Source organism: Chiloscyllium plagiosum, chromosome 7 (assembly GCF_004010195.1).
Source record: "Chiloscyllium plagiosum isolate BGI_BamShark_2017 chromosome 7, ASM401019v2, whole genome shotgun sequence".
Lineage (NCBI taxonomy): Eukaryota > Metazoa > Chordata > Chondrichthyes > Orectolobiformes > Hemiscylliidae > Chiloscyllium > Chiloscyllium plagiosum.
Window position 1 is genome coordinate 78,557,695 of NC_057716.1, and position 17,722 is coordinate 78,575,416.

At 40.7% G+C, this 17,722-nt stretch overlaps 1 protein-coding gene across 1 annotated transcript in view; it reads right to left on the minus strand.

The window, feature by feature from the left end:
- Window positions 1-17,722, minus strand: part of LOC122551725 (low-density lipoprotein receptor-related protein 1-like) — a 1,892,490-nt gene that overhangs the window by 949,145 nt on the left and 925,623 nt on the right. The window contains exon 11 of the mRNA XM_043694091.1: window positions 66-302. Within this exon, the coding sequence (XP_043550026.1) occupies window positions 66-302 (237 nt within the window). The remainder of the gene's footprint in view (window positions 1-65; window positions 303-17,722) is intronic.

Genomic DNA, 17,722 nt, shown 5'->3' on the forward strand with positions numbered 1-17,722 from the left:
ATGTACCAATGAAGATCTAACTGTTTCATTATCGAGAAACATCGTGAGGATTTCAATTTACTTACCATCCTTTAGGATTGTCTCTCGCCCTGTGCCATCGATTTTCTGTCGTCCAATTAAGAAGCTGGTTGTGTCAGCAAAGTAGATATAATTTGTTTCTGCATGGAAATCAAGAGCCCGTGGATTGACAAGGTTCTCTACTTGTATCATATATTCATCAACTGCTTTTGTATTCAGATCCATTCCTCGAATTATTCCGGGACGTCCTTTTCCATAAAACAGGAACAATTCGTTCTTTGGTTCTGCAATGCAATGATGAAGGCATGACAAGGTGCAATTTTATCTTTCTTCAATTATTACTGCAGTCTTAGAAATAGCATTTAATGATGGAAATCAGTTAGGTTTTTCTTTAATGATGTGAATGAAATCCAAAAATATATGTAAGCAATCAAAAATAGTTATAAACTGTGATGCTCTGTTTAATTATACTGCAATCACCAAAACAATTAGCTCTTTCTTGGGAACTGGTTTGGCTCGCTGTTTGTATTCTTCGGATATCATTCAACTAATTTTAATATAGCTAATAATGTCAGCAGCAAATAATATAAGTCACATTTGTCTCTTTGGAGTTTTTGTTGTTCTGAAGCATATACCTTCCCTTTACAAATTTCTGTGACCAAGGTCAAACACTTGAAATATTTAAACAATTATTCTTTTGGCACAATGATATAAAATGTGGACCACTGACCTTTGAATTCCATCATAACTTAATACTCAAGACTTTGATGAACTGAAATGGTGTTAAAACTGTACCACAAATACTGACTTTAATTGGTTACAATGCATCACCTGACCCACACAATTTGGCAAAGTTTAGTGGAACTAAAGACAGATGAGACAAGTGGGATCCTGAACTGAAAATAACATTTTACTCCCCAAAGACAATTAAGCCAATCAGCATCTTCACTCTCCTGCCCACCTCCCCTCTACATTCTGTAACAAAAACAGAAATTGCTGGAAAAATGCAGGAGGTCTGGTTGCATCTGTGGAGAGAAAACAAAGTTGATATTTCCTGTCCAGTGACCTTTCTTCAGAATTAAATTATGTCCCTGTTTAACACACACACACACACACAAACCAACAAACATCCTCATAGTAAGTCAGCCTTGGGCGACATCAGCTGATGTGAGCAAGCCTGACCAGGGGAGACAAGCAAGGTTGAACTCAAAAAGGAGATCAACTTCAAAGGCCATCATTTGTGGTTGTGTCCTTTTCCCATCCAAGCCTTTGGTACGAAGTGTCAGATGTGAAGATTCTCCAAGTTGTGATGAAAGCTATAGCGCAAATAATATAAGTCACACTTTTGTATGTTGTAGCTTTCTTTATATTTAAGTATCAACCCAAATAGATCTGTGAGAGTCAGTAGCACTATAGTGGCAATCATGTTTATTTGGTAGCTGAAATGAAGTAACGAACATTGATTGCACACAGGGCATCTGATGGAGATGTATAGCACCCAACTTCCTGTGTAACAGTCCTTTTCAGTGGCAACCTGAAAATGCTAACTCACACTCAAAGGAGCATGAAGCATTCCATGAACTGTCGGGGAGAACAAATCGCCCTCTTGTGGCATTGGAGACAGGTTTTTGACCTGGCAATGGGTGCTAAACTCTATCCAGGCTGCTTTTGGCGGTTATTATGGCATCTTTGTCTGAAGGAAAACATTTTGGGAGGCATCATTAAAATGTGTTGCTTCTTTAACCCATACACGCACATGTAATGACCTGAGAAGAATCATGTCAGAAAGCTTACACTGCCCACAATAAGACATCCCTTCCAATTTTCTGCCTTCCTCCATACTTAGTCAAAAAAGAATACTATTTCTTCCATGGTCTCAATTCAAATGTTACAACACAAGAACACCTAAAGGACTCTTATCCATACATATTTTTAAAATCTTCACTAAGTTATGTACACTATTCCATTAGAGAGAGAGAGACATAGAAAGTGAGTGTGTGTGTGTGTCTAAGTAAACAGGTTATAAAATCACTTTTGAGAAAATATTGTGATTGGCTCCTTCCTGCTACAGTAAAAATCGGTTCACAACTTTTAGTTGGACTGAAGTACAGCCTCCTGCTAAAAAAAGAACCTAGACTTTTGATGCGGCCAAGCAAGAAGGTTGAAACGAAAGATGCCAGTTCAACCCTTCTCACCTGATTTTAACATGCTCTACAGATCTTCAGTGACCTGTTGAGTATTTCTAGTATTAATTTTAGATTTCATGACACAATATTTTACTTCTGTTACTTTTACTTATGTGCTGTTATTAAACTGTGCTTAAAGATAATTTGCTTATCCTCATAGGAACATAAGAAAAGGAATAAACTGTTTGTGGTCTTGAACTACGCCATCATTCAATAATATCATTGCTACTTGAGCAACTGTTTAAGCTCCATTTAGCTATCTGTACGACATAACCTTGATTCTTGTCTACCAATGGTTAATCCAACTCAAAATTGCGTAAATTTTATCAGCCCATGTGACCATTACTTCATACCGAGGCAGAGAAAAAACATTCAACACATCTTACCTGAAAAGAAAGACATGCTATTCCAAAACACATTCTCTATTTTGGGCTCAATGACAAGACATTCTCTCGATATCTACCCAATCAAACACCATCAAGTTCCTATATTTTTCTATAAGACGCAGGAACAGACCATTCAGCCCATCAACTCTGCTTCATCTCAATAATCTGATTGCTGATCTGATAAAATTCAACTCCAGTATCTTGACTTTTCTTGAAAGCCTTTAATTCCCTTATTAATTAAAAATCTATCTCAACCATCAATGTACTTAAGGATTTGGCTTTGGTAGCCCTCAGTGGTAAAGAATGTCACAGATGAATGACCCTGTGAGAGAAGAAATTTCTCCTTATCTCTGTTCTAACTGGATGACAACTTCCTCTGAGATTATGCACTCTGGATGTAGGTTTGTTTGCTGATCTGGAAGGTTCATTTTCAGACGATTCATTTCCTGTGGTGATGTAATTTTCTGTTCTTTTTCTCAGAGAGTGATAAATGGGATCAAAGTCAGTGTGTTTGTTGATAGAGTTTCGGTTGGAGTGCCATGTTTCTAGGATCACATTGACTTGGATCCCATTTACCAACCCTTGAGAAAAACAGGAAATGACATCACCACAGGAAATGACATCACCAATCCAAGGAAACCGAAACATGTAAATAAAAAGTGGGCCATACCACCAGTGCTTCACCAGAGGCTCATTGATAATGTTGATGGAAATGTGTTGCTGGAAAAGCGCAGCAGGTAAGGTAGCATCCAAGGAGCAGGAGAATCGATGTTTTGGGCATAAGCCCTTCTTCAGGAATGAGGAAAGTGTGTCCAGCAGGCTAAGGTATAAGGTAGGGAGGAGGGGGCGTTGGAAATGCGATAGGTGGAAGGAGGTCAAGGTGAGGGTGATAGGCCGGAGTGGGGGTGGAGGCGGAGAGGTCAGGAAGAAGATTGCAGGATGGGAAGGCGGTGCTGACTTCGAGGGATTTGACTGAGACAAGGTGGGGGGAGGGGAAATTAGGAAACTGGAGAAATCTGAGTTCAACCCTTGTGGTTGGAGGGTTCCTAGGCGGAAGATGAGGCGCTCTTCCTCTAACTGTCGTGTTGCTATGGTCTGGCGATGGAGGAGTCCAAGGACCTGCATGTCCTTAGTGGAGTGGGAGGGGGAGTTGAAGTGTTGAGCCACGGGATGGTTGGGTTGGTTGGTGCGGGTGTCCCAGAGGTGTTCTCTGAAACGTTCCGCAAGTAGGCGGCCTGTCTCCCCAATATAGAGGAGGCCACATCGGGTGCAATGGATGCAATAAATGGTGTGTGTGGAGGTGCAGGTGAATTTGTGGTGGATATGGAAGGATCCCTTAGGGCCTTGGAGGGAAGTAAGGGGGGAGGTGTGGGCACGTTTTGCATTTCTTGCGTTTACAGGAGAAAGTGCCGGGAGTGGAAGTTGGGTTGGTGGGGGGTGTGGACACGACGAGGGAGTCACGGAGGGAGTGGTCTTTTCGGAACGCTGATAGGGGAGGGGAGGGAAATATATCCCTGGTGGTGCGATCCGTTTGGAGGTGGCGGAAATGACGGCGGATGATACGCTGTATATGGAGATTGGTGGGGTGGTAGGTGAGGACCAGTGGGGTTCTGTCCTGGTGGCGGTTGGAGGGGCGGGGCTCAAGGGCGTGACATATCTAAGACCAGAGACCAAAAGGTATAAAAGGAGAGGAATAAGTGGTTTAGCCAGGGAGGGAGGAGTCTGAGACGGTCCAGGTGAATTTGAGGTCGGGGTGGAAGGTGTTGGTAAAGTGGATGAACTGTTCAACCTCCTCTTGGGAGCACGAGGCAGCGCCTATACAGTCATCGATGTAGCAGAGGAAAAGGTGGGGGGTGGTGCCAGTGTAGCTGCGGAAGATGGACTGTTCTACATATCCTACGAAGAGGCAGGCATAGCTGGGGTCCATGCAGGTGCCCATGGCTACTCCGGAACTGACTGACCCGTTTCTCCTCATTGATAATGTTACCTACCTCAGCGAGCACCTCAGCGAGCAAACATACATGTAGACCCTCAACCTGAGGTATAAATCTTCTCAAAACTTGCAATTATGTTCTCTGCTTTTACATTTTCACACATTAAGTTTCAATAACATTACCTTTCATTGTGATAAATGCCAATCATCATAGGCCAAATATGTTCAACCTTTCTTCACACGATAAGCCCTTCATCCTAAGAATGGATCAAGTGAACCTCTTTTTTGAACTAGTCCAGTACAATAATATGTTTTCCAAATAAGTAGACCAAATGTGTATATAGTATTGCAACATGGTCTCACCAATGTCTAACTTTCCTCCAAGAAAATGTCCTGATCATTGCATTAAATTCCCCTTGTAATTATCCACATATTCCACTTGCCTTTCTAATCACATGCATATTAACTTTCTGTGATTCGTGTACCAGATCCCTCAGTTCCGTCTCTCCCACTGAGTCCTGTAATCTCTCCATTATATTGCTTTGCTATTGTATTTTGTCACATTATTTCAATTTAAAAAAAGACTATTTGGAGTTTGACTGGAGGTTTGAAATGTATGTATAAAGCCAATTTTCTGCCTTAGGGAGTTAGATTCTAAATTGTATTAATTTCCAAGGAATGTTAGAACATCAAAGTGCCATTTTTGAAGGGGCAAGAATGAACAGTGAAATTTTAATAGCACAAAGAACATTACTGTCAACAGATATTAGTGCTCTGAAACCTTAACTTCCTCCTCCAATAAAGAAAACAACAGTTTGAGTTTCTCTGTACTTAAATGACCTCCTGGTGATATTGCAGTCATGTTTGGCTTTGAACTGTGCAATTTCTGATTATATAGGTCATTTAGTAGACTGTTCTAAGAAAATGCGAAGAAAAAATATTTCTCTCATTTGTACATGATAAGGAGAAAATTGGGAGTTCAATCATTCTGGTTTCGCCGGTAACCTAGAATTTCACTGCACTGTCCTTTCAACATTCCTAAAGATTGAATAACTTGGACCTACTGCACGTTTCAATGCAGTGACATGCAAGTGGAGCAATGTTAACTTTTAACAATGATTTAAAGTGGACGATTTTAAATTAGCAATTCATTATGCACTGCAAGGACAGTAAAATGAAGCGTGTTATGTTAAAAGGCTGTTAAATCATGTGGTATGATAGGATGTGTCAGTAATTAGGGACTCCTCATTTGAAGTTGTGGTTTTCCTGAAAATCATGAATTTAAGTAAAACACTGGATTCTATGATAAACTTGTAGTTTGGTTCTGTAGAATTTCCTTTACTAGAAAAAAAATTAAAACATTGTACACTTTAAATTGTAATATTTTACATTTTTAGATTCCTCCATGAATAAAATAAGTTTAAAAGTATGAAAGAAAAATGTAATTTAAAATCATAGAGTTATAGAGATGCCGACCAGATATCATAAAAAAATTCATCCAATTTGCCAGCACTTGGCACATATCCCTCTAAACTCTTCCAATTCATATAGCCATCCAGATGCCTTTTAAATGTTGCAATTGTACCAGCCTCCGCCACTTCCTCGGGCAGCTCATTCCTTACACGCAACATCCTCTGCATGAAAAAGTTGCCTCTTAGGTCCTTTTTAAATCTTACCCCTCTCACCTTAAACCTATGCCCTCTAGTTTTGGACTCTCCCACCCCAGGGAAAAAAAAAACTTTGACTATTTATCCTATCCATGTCCCTCATGATTTTCACAACATCCTTCCTATAGCAGTGAGATCAGAATTTCACACTGTATTCCACAAGGTGCATGGAAATGAGTCAGATGGTTCAGAAGTGTTATAGAAATGGTTCAGAAGTGTTGTAAGTATGTTTACTTTACAAATTTTCTTCCCTTTCAATGTTCCTGGCTCCCTACCTCTCTGTCCTGAAGCCTTGATTTTAGTGGAGAGCAACGTCAACCACGTCTGAGGGTAAATTGTGGTCTTTAAAGAAGGAGGCCATCCGTGTTGTTCGGTATTGGAATTGGTCCTCCTGGGAGCAGTTGCGGCGAAGGCGAAGGAATTAGGAATATGGGATAGTGTTTTTACAGGGGGCAGGGTGGGAGGAGGTGTAATCTAGGTAGCTGTGGGAGTCAGTCGGTTTATAATAAACGTCCGTGTTGAGTCGGTCGTCCGAGATAGAAATGGAAAGGTCTGGGAAGGGGAGGGAGGAGTCTGAGACGGTCCAGGTAAATTTGAGGTCAGGGTGGAAGGTGTTAGTAGAGTGGATGAACTGTTCAATCTCCTCGTGGGAGCACGAGGTAGTGCCGATACAGTCATCGATGTAGCAGAGAAAAAGGTGGGAGGTGGTGCCAATCTAGCTGCGGAAGATGGACTGTTCCACATATCCAACGAAGAGGCAGGCAGAGTTGGGGCCCATGCGGGTGCCCATGGCTACTCCTTTGGTTTGGAGGAAGTGGGAGGATTGGAAGGAGAAGTTGGGAGTTCTTGGACTAAGAGGGACAGGACCATGTCAAGGTATGCAGCAATGAGTTCGGTGGGGCAGGAGCAGGCTGAGACAATGGGTCGGCCGGGGCAGTCAGGTTTGTGGATTTTAGGCAGGAGGTAGAAATGGGTGGTGCGGGGTTGTGGGACTATGAGGTTAGAGGCGGTGGATGGGAGATTAAATTTACACACTATATTAGAGGTTGACATCCCTCTGGCTTTCAAAATTTAATAAATTAAACTATTTAAAATTCTTTTCATTTCTTTTGCTAAAATAGAAAAAAATGTTATTTGCTCCACTTCAGAAACAATACTGGTTATTGCAATTTTCCTGTACCTGATATGAAAACTATAATTAAGCTATAGTTGCAAATGTTCTGCCAGGAAACAAAAGAAATGAATCTTCATAGATAATGAACACTGAACTGTAGTGACACAAACACAAAGGAAAATGTCATCATATAGCCACAGTCCCAAAGGACCACAGTTATCACTCTCAACTACAGAGGGTCAATTTGGCCACTCATAGTTTGACAGGTGCTACTCCCTTTTAAAGTAAAGCAATAGGTCTTTTGGGACACTGAAGCAATATTGGGAAACTAAATGACATGTTGAGAAAATTGGCCAACTGAACAGCATGCTGGAAATTGGATCAGGCCAGACAGACAGGCATGCATACAGGTTACCTTGAATCATTATATTGCATAAGTGTCAATGACACAGTGGAACTGAGATATTAAGTCAGGAAACTTGCAGCATTCAATGTCAAATTGAATCGAAAGCCATTCTCCTTGATTGATTATTGAATGGATTGTGGATGAGACACTGCAGCAAGATTTCAGGTGAACCAATAGATCTGAATTTCAGTAAAATTGTCTTTGATACAGCTCGGCTCCTCGGATCGATTCTATCGGGCAAATTACAATCCCCAATACTGTCTTTTGTAATGCCCTTCCTGAGATAGGAATTTAAATTAAATTATGCTAATTACATTGTTACATCAAACTACTGCTAAACCATTGTATTCAGAAATGACCCAGATAACTAGTTAAAAGAATACACTTAAACCAAGGGGTCTCCAGAAAACACCAGGCTCAAGAAGCAAGAGTCTTGCGAGCAGGAAGAACAGTCTCAACACCAGTGCGACCAGCTGTAATCAGGGTAGTATACACTTTTTAATAACGTGCATACCCAAAACAGATTTTAAACTAGTGTGTGGGCATAGACATTTAAAAACTGTAAGGTTACTTAGGTTATTAAAGGGAAAGACTGGTTTTATAATGCTTAAGTATATACCTTTGTTTCAAGATATAAAAACCACGTCTCATGGTAAACCATATCTCATTATTAGTGTAAATCAAGTCTCAGTAAGTTAGCAAGTACATTAGACCATATGAAAATGAAGCTTTCATCCACAAATTTAAGGCAAGTGGAGGAAATAGAATCGCCATGAAATACTACTGTTGGTACAGAGATTAAATCTGTGCTATTGGCATTGTTCTCCATTACACTCTAATAATATCGTCCAAGAGTAAAGCAAGCACGTCATGGAGGAAGAAGACCCAAAGCCATGTAAAGAAAACTGGAGCATTGTAAGTAATTTAGGATTTTGCATTGTATAAAACTGCCATAGATAAAAGGTGGGTGTTGCAAACTGCGTTGGTGCTGCAAAATTGATCCATGCCTTCAAAAAACAAGATCGGAACTCTGTAGAGTCTGATCTACAAAGTAAAACTAAGTTGAGTGTTTTAGGAAACAAGTCAGTCATAATCAGGGTGTGATCCAGTAACTTGTATTCACTATCGCTGCCCCCCACCTGTCACATTCTCCATCTTATATAATGTGGCACTGGCAAGCCTGAAGGAGTCTATTACTATCATCATTCATATTCAGACAAAAGGGATTCAGACACTGGAGGAGATACTTACCAGCATATATACATAAAAGTTTGGAGTAAAGATAGACCACTTGGCCCCTCTGCTTGTTCTGCCATTTGATAGAATCATGGATGATTTGACCATGGCCTCTATAGTAATGATAGAAGCCATTGAATAAAGTCAGATAATGATGGTTTTTGTCTTCCTTTCCCAAGAATTGACCTCAAAAATACTCAATGACCTGCTCTACTGCACTTTTGGAAACTAATTCTCTAGACTAACAATTCTCTGAGAGAAAATAGTCTCAGCATCTCTGTCTTAAGTTGGAGACCCTTATCTGTAAATTCTACCCTCAAGTGCAACAAGGAAAGATCCCTTTCAACATCCCTTAAGACCTTATATATTTCAATAAGATCATATCATATTCTTATGATCTCCAGCTGATATATACCCAAAATGACTTTAATTTGTGAGTCAAGACTGAGACTATCAAAGCAGTTTGAATGAAAGGCAAGACAATTTCAGAGAAATGTAGTCTGGCATTGCTGGCAATGGAATGACGTACTTGGTTAAATGAGGAAGTCAAGACACAGTCACCAGCTGGACTAACGCAAGCACATTCACATTTAACTGTTGTGATGAGGAAAGCATATGTTCAAATACAACCAGTTGGAATGGAAAGATGCATCCTCAGTTTGCAGACTAAGCAATGCACATGCATAATCACTAGTTGACATCAGGAAGGCACATACGTTGACAACCGAGAAAATTTGAATTCCTCAGTGTTTTAAAGATTATGCAAGTATGACATTTAAACAAAATCTTACAACAGCCATGAGGCACGTGATGTAGCTATGTATAGAGTTAAGAAAAAAGTGACAAAACAGTAAATTACAGTTGCTTAAAATCGATGTTTATCTATCTGCTGTGTCTGGACCAAATGCTGGTGAATAGAAAAGTTTAGTTTAAACAAAATTGGCTTTGCTAAAGTAAAAGTAAGTCTTTCATTATTGAACAGGGAAAATAAAACAGAGTGTTTGAAAATGTTTCTGACTGTGGAATTGAAGGCTCAACATCTTATTCCAGAACAACACATTTTATTGGATTGGGTTCTCAACAATGTCCTGCTGCTATATCAAACAAGTGCAGATATCACTGAAATAAGTTAAAAATCACACAACACTAGGTTATAGTCCAACAGGTTTAATTGGAAGCACACTAGCTTTCGGAGTGACGCTCCTTCAACCACCTGATGAGGGAGCGACGCTCCGAAAGCTAGTGTGCTTCCAATTAAACCTGTTGGACTATAACCTGGTGTTGTGTGATTTTTAACTTTGTACACCTCAGTCTAACACCGGCATCTCCAAATCATGAAATAAGTTAATAAGTGTCCTACCCTTGATTCAGGCAAGTTTTGAGAAATTTATGTCCATGTTCACTAAAAGATCATATCCAAAAATGACCCAGCAAATCACATCAGGAACATTATTCAAGTGACCTTCACTAATACTTGAAGACATTTTATCTCCAACAAGTATCTGATTATTTAATTCAGGTTTCTGTCTACTTTTCAGCCATGGTTTTGGCAGTTTCAGCAAGGACTTGTTTACAGAGTAAATTTATGGAAGTCAGAAACATTTTTAAACTTTTTATTTTATTTTCCCTGTTCAATAATGAGTCCGTAATCTTTACTTTAACAAAGCCAATTTTGTTTAAACTAAACTTTTCTATTCACCAAAACAAATGGTTATACTTTTAGCTACTGATTGCAGAATCAAATCATTCATTTTGAAAGTCGAAACTTTTTAAAAAGTTAACTGATGACTGGCTTTACAAACAGCTTTATTTTAGAATTGATTTGGTCCTGGAGTTCAGGGGTTTAAGGTCTAATTTGTTCAGTTTTCAGCAGTTAAATGTGATGGATTTAATTGTTCCATATGTGGAACATATGAGATTCAATATTCCATATGCTTGTTTAAAATTAGAGCATTATTTTGTAATTGTTAAGTTATCCAGATGATAAAATACCTTCAAAGGGGAATCAAAAGGAAGAAGGCCAGTAATTGAATCAGGATGGAGGGAGAACTGCAGATGCTGGAGATCAGGGTCGAGCGTGTGTTGCTGGGAAAGCACAACAGGTCAGGCAGCATCCGAGGAGCAGGAGAATGAGGCTTAGAGATAAATGGGAGGGGGGTGGAGTTGGAGGTAAGGTAGCTGAGAAAGCGATAGGTGGATGAAGGTGGTAGGTCAAAGGGCGGAGTGATGGACAGGTCAGGAGGGCAGTGCCAAGTTGAAGGCTTGGGACTGGGATAATGTGGAGGGAGGAGAAATGAGGAAGTTGTTGAAATCCACATTTATCCCATGTGGTTGCAGAGTCCCAATGTTGAAAATAAGGCATTCTTCCTCCAGGCGTTGGGTAGTTAGGGTTTGGCAGTGGAGGAGGCCTGGGACCTGCATGTCTAGAAGAAGTGGGAGGGGGAGTTGAAATGTTTCAGCCATGGGGCGTTAGGATTGGTGGGTGTGGGTGTTTCAGCCACGGGGCGGTGGGGTTGGTGAGTATGGGTGTTTCAGTCATGGGGCGGTGGGGTTGATGGGTTTGGGTGTGTCAACCACGGGGTGGTGGAATTGGTGGGTGTTTCAGCTATGGGGCAGTGGGGTTGGTGGGTTTGGGTGTTTCAGCCGTGGGGCGGTGGGGTTGGTGGGATCGAGTGTTTCAGCCACACGGCGGTGGGGTTGGTGGGTGCAGATGTTTCAGCACATTATCCCAGTGCCAAGCCTTCAACTTAGCATCTCCCTCTGACCTTTCACCTTCTCCATCACCTTCATCAACCTATCACTGTCTCATCTACCAGCCCCTCAACCCCATCCCCCTCTCATTTATCTCTCAGCCCCGACTCACAAGCCTCATTCCTGATGACGGGCTTATGCCTGAAACGTTGATTCTCCTGCTCCTCGGATGCTGCCTAACCTGCCGTGCTTTCCCAACAACATGCTCCTCGACAGTAATTGAATCAGTAATGATGTTATATTTCTTTGACAAAAAAGTTAAAAGAAAACAGAAGTAACGAACACAAAAATTTGGCAGTATTTGATTTTTACCTGTATTTTCAGCAAGTCAAATCAATACCATTAACACAAATTAATCTTTTTTTTGTGCTTTTAATAATGAAGCAAACCTTGGGAATTAAAATGTCTCCACTCTGCAATTCAACAGACACTGGCAGGGCACATTTAATGGAACAATGCTCCCCAACTGCTTTATGCTGTGTTTTATGCATATCCTGCTGCGAGTATCCATCACAAAAACAGAAATTGCTGGAAAAACTCAACAGTGTTTGCAGCATTTGTGCAGAGAAATTAAAGTTAATATTTTAGGTTGACTTATCCTTCCTCAGAATTGCAAGTGTTCTTCTCCTTTGTATCTCTGAGTTGTGGGTGTGTACGTATATACTCTTACTTGGATGTCAATACTCTAGCCTCTAGCAAAACTTGTTCATTCTTATCCTAAAATAAGTCTCTCTCTTATCAGTGCTGTAACTTGTATTTATATCTATACATTACAGGTCTATTATTAGCTCTTTGCTCTCCTGGGCAATGTCTAAAACCTCTGTCTTTATTTCTTTCTCTACTCTGAAATCTTCTTCTGACTTTAAATGATCACCATCAATTACACCATTATTTGCATATTTCATTATACTGCACATACGCTAATCCAACGTAAACCTTTTAACCCTATCCCAGAACCTCAATATGTACTGTATCCATTAGTAGTGTAAAATGGTGTATTTCCTACCACAGCTGCTCCTTTTATTTCAATGTCTAATTTTAGTTATAAAAACAGAAGTTACTGGAAAAGCTCAACAGGTCTGGCAGCATCTGTAAAGAGAAATCAGAATTAACGTTTCAGGTCAGGTGATCCTTCCTCTGAACAATTTACAACATCCGCAGTTCTTTCACTTTTCATCTAATTTTAGTTAGTTGATAGTGTTGTTGATTTATATAATAATATTGTTAAATTATCTTGGTCAGGCACAGACACCTAAAATGAAGCAGCACAGTTGGTATACACTGTCCAGCACTCAACTGCAGGAAGTTAGTTTCTGACTCACCCCAAACGGTTTGATGCTTTTTAGGTTTCACATCTGAGACACTTCCTATCGGTGAGACTGCAGACTTTCAAATCTTGAGTGTATCATATCTGACCAAGATCTGAGAAAGTTGTAGCAGGGTCAAAAAAAATGCCATCATTGCACATCTACTTTCAAATTATGTGACATGCTCCTTGAGGTTGGAAGGCAAAGATTCTATTAAATAGGAAATGGATCAGTGGACATAATTGCAATAGCTACCAATTTAACACGTCCTCTTCAAAAAGAGAAAGTAGCAGTTGCATCTGTTATATTAAACTTTGAGGTGAGCTGGAGCTGTCTGAAGGTCACTTTAAGTGACAGATGGCTGATAATCTTATACCGAGTCTTCCTGGCCTCCCCTATCTGACAGCACCAGACTTGTCACTTAATTGGAATAGAACAGGTTGTTCAAACTTTTTTTGGTGACTGGCAAAATTTAACTGTGTGTCTCTCCTACTCAAATAGAGCTGTCAATAAAACACGCACTCAAAGAAAAGCCACAAGATGTTCTGTTCAGCTTTCAAATGAATAGCATGAAATCATTCTCCGATATTGCACCAGACATAACATCTATATTTCAGGACAGTTACAGCAAAAGAATTGGGTTGTTCACTGTGAGTGAACACTGCTTTCAAATTCTATATGCGCAGTACTAGCAAAGAAGAATCTGTGGTACCATATACCATTCCACCACCTTCTCAAGAACGATTAGGGTCAGGGAATAAATGCTGGCCAGCTAGTGACACCCACATCCAATTAGTGAATTGAAAGAAACAAAGCCATAGGCAAAAAAAATCTAAAACTTTGACATAGAAACTGTTGTTATGCCATCCACATTCTTACCACTTAATCTAAAATATCAACATATTTTATCCCCCAGCACTATACACTCCATCTTTCCCCTCTCCCGATCTACTGTCCCCTCTGCACTTCATGTCAGCTCTGTTGGAGTCATCTAGACTCAAAACATTAGCTTGCTCTCTCTCCATGTGCTGCCTGACCCGTTGTGATCTCTAGCATTTGTTGATTTCAGTACTGATTCCAGCCTCCGCAGTAACTTACTCATACCTCAAGAGCCAAATTGGATTGACCCAGAAAATAAACAGAAGTATCATAATGATGTCCATCAACGTACTGCAGACATCAAGTCAAATTATTGTTTCCTGTTCATTGTAATGATTAGTATTTATAGACAATTACACAATATTGTCCATTAGTTGCACATAAGATATCCGACATAATCATTTGATCATATTACGTAAGCAATTCAGTTCCCTCTTAAATGGTACGTGTGCGACTATTCAAGGGGCTGACATCATTCAGAGTAGTGCAAAGAGTGATGGATGATGCAGGAAAGATTGTGAGCCAAGATTTTGTGACAGTGCCCTGAAGATTTTTGTGAAGGTGTTAAGAAGCAGAATTATTCTCCCTTGGCAAGGGTCCAGGAGATCTTCCCTATAGACAGACAGAGAATAGCAGATAACCCTGGGGATAAATACAAATCTAATCCCAAGGGCCTGAATGAAGTGCCGCAAGGAAGTTAATAATCTTACATGAGTCAGCATGGTCCGTGAATGCACCTCAAATGTCATATGCTAGCAACTGCCTTACCAACTGCAGCCACTTCTCAAAACACCATTACCTCATTGTTCATCTGCCAACACTTCCCATGAATCAGGACATACGAACAATAGGAGAAAGTGAGGTCGGCAGATGCCAGCGATCAGAGTCGAAGAGTGTGGTGCTGGAAAAGCACAGCCAGTCAGGCAGCATCCAAGGAGCAGGAGCGTCGATGTTTTGAGCATAAGCCCTTCATCAGGAATTCTTGTGCTTTTCCAGCACCACATTCTTCATACTAACAAGAGTATGCTTCACCTCACCCTTTCATATTCAGACCTGTTGCAAGTCTCACACTCACATTTCACTTCTTCCTGCTCTGGATCCAGCTGACGATAATACTGAACAAATCAGATCCAAGAGTGAGACTTGATTTGGAAGACCATAAATTTTACTTTACTTTGTGCTTACTATGTAAGACAGTTACTGAACATATTCAAAAATGTACATGTTCAACATACTTTTAACCCAAGTTTATAACATAGAACATAGCGCAGTAAAGGCCCTTTGGCCCTCGATGTTGCTCCGACCAGTCATACCAATCTGAAGCCCATCTAACCTACACTATTCCATGTACGTCCATATGCTTGTCCAATGACGACTTAATTGCACTTAAAGTTGGCGAATCTACTACCGTTGCAGGCAAAGCATTCCATACCCTTACTACTCTCTGAGTAAAGAAACTACCTCAGACACCTGTCCTATATGTATCACCCCTCAATTTAAAGCTATGCCCCCTTGTGCTCGTTGTCACCATACTTGGAAAAAGGCTTTCCCTGTCCACCCTATCTAACCCTCTGATTATCTTATATGTCTCTATTAAGTCACCTCTCAACCTTCTTCTCTCCAACGAAAATAGCCTCAAGTCCCTCAGCCTTTCCTCGCAAGACCTCCCCTCCATACCAGGCAACATCCTAGTAAATCTCCTCTGCACATAAAAGATGAGAAAAACACAATCTACACTGGCAATATATGAGAACAATTGGCATAAACTAAGTAGAGATAGCAGAAAGGGAGATTGAACAACAAAAACCTTACAGACACTTGATGTTCAATGAAGAATGACTCCTGTCTCCATAATAAAGCTCCTTGTTCAGTTAGTATGACTAGTTATTTTCTTTTCAGCAGATTTGTGTTTTCACTTGAGCTGTTTTCTTCAATTAATCTCTCTTCACAAGACCCTTAAATAAACTGAAAACGCCCTTATTACATTACATAGGATCCCTAACCTGATGTCTTCTGACAGCCTTGCAGGATAGCTCCCTCTCTAATAGCTCCACAGCCTTCTATTCGTGGCTTTCTTCTGAGCAACTCGAGACATTTCTTCAACCTTGACAGCTTTAAAGATGAATAATAACAGCTCTGGTGTTAAGGATCTCTTCTCTCTGAAACTCATCTTCATCTCTTTGAATGAGCCTGCTTTTCTCTGAATGAATCTATTCCGAGATTCTCGTTTTTTTCTCTCTCTGGGTTATAAGAATTGAAGTTAGAAAATACACCATCAATTCTCTTTTTCAGTAGCTTGTTGTTCATCGAAAAAAAACACGAGTTTGTGGAAATACTATTTTCTTAACTCACTGTTCAAAATGAATTTCTGACATACACCGAGCTGAAAATCAAAATCCATAGTTCCTTCACTTTAAATGCTCATCAAATACCATGACTACTAATAATGACAATATTAATTATATTTTATCAATCTTCAGCACATTACACAGACTGCAGCTATTGAATCATGATATCTAATAACAGGCAGCATCTCTGGACTCTTCATTTGCTTTCATAGACCTTACTCACTTTGAGTTGAAAAGTGTGGCACTGGGAAAGCACAGCAGGTCAGGCAGTATCCAAGAAGCAGGAGAGTCGACATTTCAGGAATAAGCTCTTCATCAGGAATGCCACTATTCTCCACTCCTCAGATGCTGCCTGACTTGCTGTGCTTTTCCAGCACCACATTTTTCAACTCTAATCACCAGCATCTGCAGTCCTCACTTTCTCTTACTCACATTGAGCCTTTTTGTGCATTGCCCACTCAGCCAGCGATAACAAAGCTCATATTACTACTGTCTTGCAGTGTCATTTAACGCAGCAACGAAGCTAAGAAGATTGCCATTGGTGTCAGCAGGTCTCAGTGCAGTTAAGGGAGATAGCCTTTGTTCATGAGATCCTATCACATTAAGCCAAGGCTAGCCTTTGATTCCAGGAACTGTTTGGGGTAGTCAGAGTTAGGATCGTCTGTTCATAAGGGGTGAGGAGACAAATGATGAACAGCACTCCACTCATCTTATCTGTTTCTGCCTTATTGTTTCGCTTGTGGACTCAAAGAGGCAGGGATTACAGTGGATTAAATTGGCTGGTGCAGTTTGTTCCCATTGGTGCGGGTGAGGAGGTCGACCAGGTGAGTGAGTGGGCAGCACAGCATTAGTGGTGCTGCAGGTGAGGGTGAGAGGAAATGAGTGGGGATACTGCTGAATGCAATAATGAGAGTGGCAGAGCATGACCTTGGTGGGATCTGGGTCTAATGGTCAAGGTAGAATAAGGGTAACGTAACAGAGAGAAGGTGGTGGCACTTCTGCTGCTGGAGTAAGAAAGGACCTGGACCTTCTTTGATCAGTGCTGCACATTCCACCACGTGGCTGAGACTATTCTAAATGCTGGAGAATCAGAGTTGATGAAATGTGGCACTGGAAAATGTACAGCAGGTTAGGTAGCAGGAGAGTTGAAGTTTCAGACAGGACCCTTCGCCAGGACTGGGTGCAAACCTTCAGACAAGGATGGCATGTTCCAGTTTTGGGGCCTCCACTCCTAGTTCTGGGGAAAAGGAAGTCCAATCAGTGTAACATCTTGTCCAGCAGGAGCTCTAGGTCCATGCCCACAAGTGGAGTGTTGATTTCCCCTTCCTGCCATGACAGGGGCAGCTCTGGACTGACAGTAGTTGCACAAGAGGCTTTTGAAAATGACATGAGTACCTCAGTTGGCAGTCAATTCTGGGATCTCAAGTGAATGGTGAGTTGCTCCGCAAAGTCTGCATGGTAGGATGGGGCAGAAACTGGACTTCATATTTA